Raw genomic sequence first — 11,277 nt, forward strand, 5'->3', positions numbered from 1 at the left:
GCCTATCAAAGTGTCGCCTCCCCTATGCTCATGCATGCTACATCTTTACCTAGCCCGACGCATGCATGAATATGCATGCTTGGTTTCGAGGTATGCATGCAAGACATGCTGGCGCCAATTAGACTGACGCTCATGTACAAACATTACAAACTAGCACCAATTAAACTGGCGCTAGGGCTTGCATGATCGACACATGGCTTTCCTCTGGCTTGCATGTTTGACACATCACTCCCATCTTTCTTGCATGTTTGGCACATCACTTCTAACTTTCTTGCATGTTTGACATATCACTTCCGTCTTGCTTGCATGTTTGACACATCACTTCTGACTTGCTTGCATGTTTGACACATCACTTCCGTCTAGCTTTGCATGTTTAACATATCACTTACCTATTTAAGTGCCTTACTATCTACATCCAACAATCAATACAAATTCATCTGCACCAAAAAATTAATTTTCGTCTGCACAAGAAATATTACAATGTCATCTTCACCAAAATATACTATCAATGTTCACTACAATGGTGAGACATATGAGTCTGAGTTATACAGGTTTTGTTTTCGAAACACTGATACTATCCGACTTACGATCAAGAGAAATTCAAATGTCTTACATTTGAAAAATCGAATTGAATCTTGCATAGGATCTGGTCTTGTGTCAAAGATCACATATCAAAAACCATTTTTTTTAGAACAGTCAATGCAAATTTTTCCCGCTGAAGGTACGGGATGATGAAGATGTTGAATATATGTTTTTTTAGTCACGAACATTCTGGTTGCAACTCTATTGAGTTGTATATTACTCTTCAATCAAGTATATCATCTAAGAAATCTCAAATAACTAATCAAGTTGAATCTGATGAATTTGATTCAGAAAACTCAGATGACGTCGACCCAGAAGCAGAAGCATAAGTCAATGTCGTTGATGAAGAAGAAGAAGAGACCGAGACACAGGTCGATCATATGTTGAACAACAACATTGAAGATGATGATCAACCATCGCCATTACCTCCAAGTCATGTATACAATCTGCCTCAACATATGACAAACATGGATCTGCATGACGATGAAACATCCAACAATGCTTTTTATAACCCATATCCACGATCAGAGGGTGAGTTAAAAGTGGGAGACATGTTCCGCACTAAAGAAGAATGTGTGCGAGCTATCAAAAAATTTCACATGAATAACTCTGCTGAGTTCACTGTGAAACATACTGATTCAAGAAGGTATGTCATCAAATGTCGTAACATCCTTTGTAAGTTTCGGTTGGTTGCGTCTCACAAAAAGAGAAGCGACTCTTGGGAGATAACTTCTATAGACCCACCTCACAGTTGCATTGCAACTAACGTTGAACAAGATCACCGTAAATTAAGCGTTGCATTGATATGTCAAGACATTTTGCCGCTTGTTAACAAAGACCCATCAGTGAAGGTGAGTATAATAATATCTCATATCGTCACAAGATATAATTATACTCCATCTTACAAGAAAGCATGGATTTCGAGGACAAAGGCTGTTGAACAGGTATTCGACAACTGGGAGGATTCATACAAAGAATTGCCACGGTTTTTATGGGTCCTAAAAACATACGTACCAGGAACTGTTGCAATTATGGAGACATTTCCAGCAGCTACGCCAGATGGAACCTGTGTTGCTGGAAATAGAATCTTTCACCGCCTCTTTTGGGCGTTTGAACCGTGCATCAAAGGTTTTGCATTCTGCAAACCTATTATTCAAATTGATGGAACATGGTTATACGAAAAATACAAGGGTACTTTGCTTATGGCGGTTGCACAAGACAACAACAACAATATCTTTCCCATTGCCTTTGCTCTGGTTGAAGGTGAAACCGCTGGTGGTTGGGGTTTCTTTTTTCGACATCTCAGAACACATGTCGCTCCACAAGTCAATCTCTGTTTGATTTTAGATAGACATGCTGCCATTGAGAGCGCTTACAATAACCATGATAACGGACGACATGATCCTCCTTCTACCCATGTTTATTGCATTAGACATATCACACAAAACTTTATGCATGCAATCAAAGATAAGAACCTTCACAAAAAAGTGGTGAATGCTGGATATGCTCTAAGTCAACCGTCATTTCAATATTACCGTGATGAAATTAGATTGTCTAATGCATATGCATGAAGATGGGTGGATAACATACCAGTAGAGCAGTGAACACGAGCATTTGACGGAGGTTGTTGATGGGGCCACATGACAACAAACCTTGTGGAATGCATGAACGGAGTATTCAAAGGCATTAGAAATCTACCAATAACCGCTTTGGTCAGAACAACCTATTATAGGTTGACTTCTACCTTCGCAACCAGAGGTGAAAGATGAAGTATAGTGTTAATGTCAGGTCAAATATTCAGTGAATGTTGTATGAAAGTGATGAAAGAGGAAAGTATCAAAGTTAGCACACATGCGGTTACAGTCTTTGACCATCATAGGAAAATTTTCAGCGTATAGGAAACAATGGACCACAATGAGGGGATGCCAAATTTATCCTATGTTGTCAAACTAAATAGAAATTGGTGCGACTGTGGAAAGTTTCAGGCCTTCCGTATTCCTTGCTCCCATGTCATTGCGGCATGCGCACATACTCGTCGGGACGCTTACATCCATCTATCTGATGTTTACAAGGCCATTATCGTCATGAATGTGTATAATAAAAGCTTCTCAGTGCTACCAATGGAGGAATATTGACCTCCATATGAATGTGACATAGTTTGGCACAACGATGAGATGTGAAGAAAGAAAAAAGGAAGACCAAACAACACGCATATTAGATTAGAAATGGATACAACTGATAAACTGATAAGACTATGTAGTATATATCGTCTACCATGACACAATAAGAATAACTATCCGAATCAAGGAGCAACATCTCCATCATAAAATAGTATCTCCTTTTAATTTTTGTAACCTTGAATTTATATATATATATATATATATATATATAATATATATATTATATATATATATATATATTATATATATATTATATATATAATTATCTTTTTGTTACAACAAGGTTCACAACAAACATCACTACAACATAAACAAACTTAAAACATAACATTTCTAACTGATTACAAGAATCAAACTTATGTCATCTCGTCCAAACATCATTTCTCTAACATCCTTATTAGTTTTGACTCGCAACCAACCAAATATACTATCGAGTCTCTCGATACTTCTAATTTTTCCCTTATGATATTTTTCCATCTAACCAACGAACCAGCTCCCTCTTCAGTTGATCGAAACTACAGATGTTCCAGAAGAGCATCAATATCGGAGGTTTGTCTCTCGAATAAACCACTTTTCTATAGCGGCGGTGAACACTAAACATGTTTGCAATATGATGAAATGAGATGTGGAAAAATGATTCACACAACACCTCTATTTATAACACAAAAAATTGCACATTACACTGAGACGTCAGACCAATTGGCGTCTCCTCTACAAAATAACACATGGGTGCAAATTGGATTGACAACATCATGTGCTGTAGCCAATCTAATTGGCGCCTCCTCTCTAAGTTTAGGAGTTGACGTCAATTGGTGTGACGCCTCCTCTAAAAAGTGGGGTAAAAATGGAGTAGATTGGGAATATTTTTGAAATCAGGGTTATTTTGGGATTTTTTTTTGAAAATTAGGGGTATTTGGGTAAAAAAATTCCATAAATTTTATAAAAAATTGTTTATATTTTCTTGCATTTATTTTTAAATTATAAAAGTGAAAGAAAAGAAATTTTAATGTATCATTTAAATAAAATATCTCTAAAATAATTTTAAATTATTTCTATTCTATATTTTTCATATTATGTCGAACAAATAAATTAAAGATAAACAAGATTCTTAATTTTTCACATATAAAGAAATAGAGTTTAAAGTTGATCGATTATTTTTTATAATAATAATTTCAATCAATATAAAAAAAACAAAGATAGTATTTTCTAAATAATTCTCATATTTTAACTATCAACAACAAATCCAGAAATATTTTACAATATTATTCTTAACAAATTAAAATATATTTTTTTAAAACAAAATTAATTTGATAATATAAACATAACTTTGAAAAGACTTTTAATTTTTAATTTTTGATAATAATTGCAAATAAAATAAAAACTTTATTTAGGACTAATACTAACTTAAAATTAAATATTCTAAAAAGAGATAAATACCAAAAATACACTAGAATCAAAATTAACAAAATTATATAAACCACAAGATATTATCTTACCGAATAATTTAATTTTTAAAAAATAATTAACTTAATAAATCTCAATTATAGTTCATAATAAATTAACATTAATACAAAATTATCATTCTTAGTTATTAAAAAAACATTTTTAACATAATTATCATTCAATAAAGAAACAAAATTAATTTAATTGACAACCGCGTCTAGTTATGATTAAAATCAAATACTTCCATTTGAAATGTAATAATACTAATAAATTAGTTTTACAAAAATTTGTGTTGCATTTAAATAAAGAAAATCGAAAAAGTCCACTGAGGATTATGATTACAACAAGCCTTAAACTTAAGTTACAGTCGCAAACTCTTCTTTCACTACATTGTATAACCAAAACAAGATCATTAAACCGGCATTTTCCTCAAGAGCTGCCCTTGCATGAAGCTGAAAAAAGAAACAAAGAAAATCAGTAAAAATGAATTAAAAAAAATTATCAAATCACTCGAACTTGCATTTTATCTAAACCCATTCAATCTTATTTTTATCCTACCCGTATTTGTTCTATTACAAATATTAAATATAGCCTTTATTTTCCGATACGAAGTTTTCTCTCTTTGTATCTTTTGACTTAAATCTGATAGTTATGACTTGGTTCAAGTTGGTTATGATTGAGAACAACAAATGAGTTAGAAGTGTTGAAAAATATGAATGGGAAAATCTCACATTGATTAAAAAAAAAGACTTTATCACTTATAAATGAGAGAAATCATACACTTATCATCTTAAATTTTTTGGTGAATATGAGATGTGTCTCTCACAAGATGTATTACATGAATATAAATGCTCCCTCATGCTGAACCTCTGAATTAATGGCTTAACAATGGCATCAGAGTCTAGTTTGATCCCTCAAACACCTAGTGTGCAAACAGGACTTCTGTCTCCGACGAAAGAATTCCTTCAAATATGTGTTGATGCGGATAATTTTGAGAAAGTTGGTGACTGCGAATCATCGAAGCAAGCATGGAAAATCTTGGAGAAGGCGTATACAGGGGCTGACAAGACGAAGGATGTGATGTTATAAACTCACAAATGACAATTTGAGTTGATTCAAATGGAGGAGAAGGGGACCATTAAGAGCTTTACAATGCGAATTACTTGGTTGGTGAACCAAGTAAAGGCGTGTGGAGAAACAATCACATAATAATATGTTGCCGCAAAAATCTTGCGTTCTTTGACATCAAGATTTGACAATGTGGTGGTTGCGATTGAGGAATAGAAGGATCTTGCAACGATGAGCAGACGGAGGTTGCAGAGCTCTCTTAAAGAATGTTGATAAGGCAAAGACGGAGATTGCTTTGCAAGCCTGTTTAATGAGAGAGACGGGATGGCTAAGAGAAAGTGGCTCATGAACAAAGGTAGAGGAAACTTTCAGAAATTTTGTGGAAGAGAGTCCCAAAATTCTAGGAATTCAACATTTCAAAAGGCTAAAAACAATGGCAATAGGATTGTTGGATCAAACAACTCTAGAGGAGGCGATCTAAGAGGTAAATGAGGAAGAAGGATTGTTGACAAGAGTAGTGTGCAGTGTTATAACTGTCAAAAGCTTGGTCATTTTGCAAGAGAGTGTAATGCCAATAAGAAGGAATCTCAAGAAGTGAAGTTAGGGTTGCAAGACAAGAGTTCGATTATGAGAACACGCTATCGATCATGATCACAGAAGGAGAATACAGTAACAAAAGATTGCAACATATCAGTAGCAACAGTGTGAAAAACACCGCATAACTAAAGTGTAACCCATTGCAATTTTATGCCAATTGGTTACATGCTAAAGAAAACACAATGGTGATCTTAAAAGAAGCAGTACAGTGCATCGATAAATGGTATTTGGACTTCGGTTGTTCAAATTATATGAAGAGGAAGAAAGATTGGTTTATTACAATCAATCGTGCCATGAAGAATAATATTAAGTTCGCAGATGATACCACTCTAGCGGCGTAAGAGACCAGTGATGTATCGATCGAGAGATGGGATGGTGGACATTCTTTGATAAATGATGTATTGTATGTTGCCGAAATCAAGTGTAATTGTCTAAGTATTGGTCAATTATTTGAGAATGATTACAAGATTCATATGAAGAACAAAATGTTACGCGATATGGATGCAAAAGGAGTTTTGATTCTAAAAGCTCTTATGGCTTCCAATAGAACTTTCAAAGTTGAGTGGAAGGTTATAGAGCATAAATGTCTTACTACTGCAGCTAGTAGATAAGAGTGGTTATGTCATTATAAGGTTGGGCATCTCAACTTTAGAGATCTCAATATCTTGCAAAGGAACAAGATGGTTATTGGACTGCCATTGATCAACATACTAGATGAAATTTGTGAAGAATGTGTGCAAGCGATGCAACATAAAGAAAAATTCAAAAAATATGCAAATTTTAGAACCAAGTGTCACCATGAGGTTGTGTACTCAGATGTATGTGGAGTGATGCAAGTTGATTCAATTGATGGAAATATATATTTGTCACAATTATTATTGATCAAAGTCGAAAACCATGTGATCAAAGTAGGAAACCATGTATGTACCTAATCAAGAGAAAGCATGAGGTACTTGAAGTGTTTAAGAAGTTAAAGTCCATGGTTGAAAGGAAAAACGGTCAGAAACTGAAAGTTCTCAAAACGAATGGTGGAGGCAAATATATCTCAAATGAATTTGATAGATTTTGTGATCAAGATGGCATAATACATGAGGCAGTACCACCTTATACACCGTAAAAGATGGTGTTTCCGAAAGGATGAATCGATCGATGATGAACATGGTGAGAAACATGTTGAAAGAGTTATGGGGAGAAACAGTGTTCATAGCTACATATTTGTTAAATAGATGTCCAACAAAGAAGTTTGAAAAGATCACACCGAAGGAAGCATGGTCTGAATTTAAACCATATTTGAGTCACTTGATAGTTTTCGATTCGTTAGCATATCGACATGTGTCGGGACAACTTAGAAAGAAGTTGGATGATAAAAGAGAATTGATGATTCTTGTAGGGTGTCACTCCATCGGTGGTTACAAGTTGTATGATACATCAAACAAAATGATTATGATCAGCCCAAACATCATTTTCGACGAAATTAAAGAAATGCATATTTTCATCCTCAATTATCACAGTCTCTCTCTCTCTCTCTCTCTCTCTCTCTCTCTCTCTCTCTCTCTCTCTCTCTCATTCTCTCACTCTCTCCTTATCCACACTCAATTATTCCCCATTTTCACCAAAATTGTGATTCTCAAGTTCCTACATTTAGTATCAGAGTCTGGTTCGAGCAAGGGACCATCTTCATGTATCGAAAATTCTCCCCATATGGTGGTTTGTATGAGGCATGTCCTGTTGAAAAAGTGTCAATGGTGGTACAAGTGTATGTGGATGAAATAGATTCCGCTTGGGGGGATGGGCATTGTGGATAAACTCACACTTGAGAGGAGGTATTGAGAAAATCAAGTGAGTTGAAAGTGTTGAGAAACAAGTGTGGGAAAGTCCCACATTGATTAGAAAAGTGGAGACTTAAGCATTTATAAGTGAAAGAACTCATACACCTATAACCTTAAAGTTTTTGGTGAGTATATGGTGTGTCTCTCACATGGTGTATTGCTCATAAATAAATGCCTCAATGAATATAAATGCTCCCTCATGTTGAACCCCAAAATTGATGATCTAACAGTTATAAGTTGGTTGAGGTTGTTAAGAAGTGTGTTACAACTCAATCAACTACCAACACCCTCCTTTATATTAAAGAGTTAATGCCAATTGTATCTTTCAATCTTTGAATGATGAATCAAATATTCTCATCATTGAGTTTCAATACGGTATTAAGTTTTTCCGATCTTCTAATTTTTCACTAGCTAATCCAACTCTTATATTCTTCTTCCTCTTTACTCACCCTTCATTTGGCTCAAGAACGATGGATGTTAATGGACCATCACATGTCTTCAAGAAATAACCTCTATCTCAAGTAATCAATTAACCTTTTCAAAGCTCATCATTTTCAACAAAAATGTTTTGGTAGAAATCTCTTAATCAAGCTACATCATCACAACTTTTTTTGCTATGAAATCAAAAATTTGAAAGTGTGATTCTAACACAAACTTTATGAATATGTTGGAAACCCTAAAATTACTCTCTTGTACAAAAAAAATCCACGTCGTCTCAATAACGTGGTATCATAGGAATATGAAACAGTTCAGGATCAAGTCTTGTTCATATGGATTATCTCAACAATCTTTGAATATGTGTTTCCTAGAGTTCTCACATGCAACACTCGTATGTCGTTTAAAACAAAGTACACAAACACTTCAATGAGATTATGAAGGCTCGTCTGCGTCAATTGCGTAAAGAACTTAAATCTATTAATAAATTGAATCACTTAGCCTTTGAATTTGTCCTTCGAATCAAAGCTATTATTGATTCTTTATTCTCAATTAGTGACCTAATTATTGAACATGGACAAATCGATGTAGTTCTTGATGGAATTTTGGAGAAATACATTCCATTTGTTATGCAGGTCTATGATCGCTCTAAGCCTCCCATGATGTATGATGTTTATGCGCTTCTGTATGTTCAAGAACCGGAACTCGATAAATTTATACAAGAGCTCTTTGTCTCTAATGTCTATATCTACTAACCTAGCTCTTCTGTATGAGTTAAAACCAGTTGTATTTTTCAAACTTTCAATGATGAATCAAAGATTCTCATTATTGAGCTTCAATATCCTCTCTTACCATCTCTTCCATTTTGATTACTTAGTTTTTTATAAGTAACATCTTCTTTACAATACATAAAAAACCGAAGCAATATATAGATTTTGAACATGCAGAAAAAAAAAATACAAGTTCATTGGAGAAAACAAAATGGTGTACCTCTTCATATAATAGTAGCAAAAGTCCGCCAAGATGAAAGACTGAATGATCTCTGATAAAAAAGCTGCCAACATCCAGAGATAACCATAGCCGATGAAATATAGATATTTCCCTCGAGTATCATAGGTCTGCAAAATATTTTTTTAAAAAAACATCACATATTATTATTCAAGTATAAAGAAAAATGAGATTTCAGAAAATATATATAAAATCAAGAAATCTCACGTGAATAATCCAATAAGCTAGTGCAAAGAATCTCGAGACACCGAGTGCAAATACATAATATCCGGTGAATGTTTCAACTATCTGAAAACATATATGTTAGAATTACAATATATAATAAAACCTATAAGGATTTAAGAAGTTATATAGAACAAAGTTTAAATCTTTCAAACCTTTGCTTTCTGCATATGACGAAGTTGAGGAAGAATTGAAATAGTTTCCAAATACACAGAGAATGCCCAAAGGACTCGAGCTATCCAGATATGCTTTGTATATGGATGTATTAATATCGCCAAAAGTGTCGAAGGCACCGCCTTTTTTTACACAAACATTAGAAAAAGTATGTAACATATTCTTTGAATCCAGATCAAAAAGTTGTTAAACTATGATATAGAATTCTACAACAAAGAAAAACATACCAGAAAGGATAACCGCATGTTGTCAAACTCCTTAATATAAGACGACTTCAACTTGAATCTTATCAACCAAATAACAAGTAATGTTGACAAGAGAAATATCAGATCCAGCACAGTGTGGATGTTAGACTCCATGTAAATACTGCAACCTAATCTTGTTGTTAGGAATAATGCTGTCAGCTCTTGACTCTTGAGGGATAAACCTAACAATATAAATGTTAAAAAGTTAGAACACTTCAATCCATACAAAATTATAAAATGTTTTAGGATGATATAGAAATTTTTGCATGAGAAATAGAAGTACTATTTTATATTACACATTTACAACAAAATACTATCAATACTTAAACACGCAACTGTGAGATCCAGATGATGACATCCTATGAATCACATACTTTGATACAGACATGACACACAGACACTAATCTAGATTGTTTATTTCAATTTAATCGGTCGAGATCCTTTTAATTAAAAGGGCATATTTTAAATCTAAACGGTTTGATCTAAAATTGAAAGTCTTGATTAAAAAATTGTGTAAATGCATGCATTTTTTACTACAGAAAATCCTAATCCTCAGATTTCACATATGTCACTTGTGCATGTAAATCTTAGCCTCTTCATTATCTTTTCTATACAATAAGTGAAAAACTTATAAAACAACAACTGGATAGGAATAAAAAATTTCTGCTACCACATGTAAAAAGCAATGGAGGAACTAATTATATAAGTTAAAACCAAAAATTAAACTAAATAACTTTGAATAATTGAATTGATTACACTATCAATGATGAGAAATTAAGAAACTTACCGGAGCAAGTCTTGTGAGCAAAGAGCTTGTAAATGAGAACAATAAGGCCAACAATATGAATAGTTTCAGAAGCTTTGAAGAAAAAATCTGAATCTTTGATAGTAAACTTCAAAACCACCAAAGCACAAAAAGCTAGCAATGTCCCTAAAAGAATCTTCACTTTCATTGATCTTTTCCTCAACCATTGAGACAAAACATTCACAGGAGAATCTCTCTTTGTTCCCATTTTTGTTTATCCAACACTAAAATTTTCAGAAACTAAACTATGATTTTTTTTTTCTTGAGTTTGTATTTGTATATATAATCACACAATTTTAGAAGGATAAATAGTTGTTGACACCAGGATAACATGCATTGGCTGGTGTTACGTTTCTGATGCAATTTCTTTTATTTATTGGGACTATGAAACGTTATTGAAAAGTACAAAAAGCAAATATGGAGTGTTTTGATGTGGGCACTGGTTTGGCAGAAAAATAATATTTTTTTTCTTTATGAAGCAAAAGGAAAATATTTTCTTTAAATGACTCGATCACATTCTTTATTTATTCATTTAATTAGTATATTTACCATATCAAATATTTATCATTTAATAAAGAGTTTCTATTTTATAAGAATATTTTATTTTACTTTATGAATAGTGGTTTGAATTTCTATAAAAGATAAAAAGTATAAAATAAAAATGTTTAAATATTTAAAATATGTAGCGT

At 33.3% G+C, this 11,277-nt stretch overlaps 1 protein-coding gene across 1 annotated transcript; it reads right to left on the minus strand.

The window, feature by feature from the left end:
• Window positions 1-4,426: 4,426 nt before the first annotated feature.
• LOC127076530 (ER lumen protein-retaining receptor) lies at window positions 4,427-10,846 on the minus strand. Its single transcript, XM_051018205.1, has 6 exons — window positions 10,571-10,846; window positions 9,766-9,965; window positions 9,520-9,660; window positions 9,350-9,430; window positions 9,125-9,252; window positions 4,427-4,657 (listed from the first exon to the last, which is right to left on the minus strand). The coding sequence occupies exons 1-6, from the start codon at window positions 10,794-10,796 to the stop codon at window positions 4,618-4,620; spliced, it is 816 nt and encodes a 271-aa protein (XP_050874162.1). The 5' UTR covers window positions 10,797-10,846; the 3' UTR covers window positions 4,427-4,617.
• Between the last annotated feature and the right edge of the window lie 431 nt (window positions 10,847-11,277).

This window comes from Lathyrus oleraceus, chromosome 4 (assembly GCF_024323335.1).
Source record: "Lathyrus oleraceus cultivar Zhongwan6 chromosome 4, CAAS_Psat_ZW6_1.0, whole genome shotgun sequence".
Classification (NCBI taxonomy): Eukaryota; Viridiplantae; Streptophyta; class Magnoliopsida; order Fabales; family Fabaceae; genus Lathyrus; species Lathyrus oleraceus.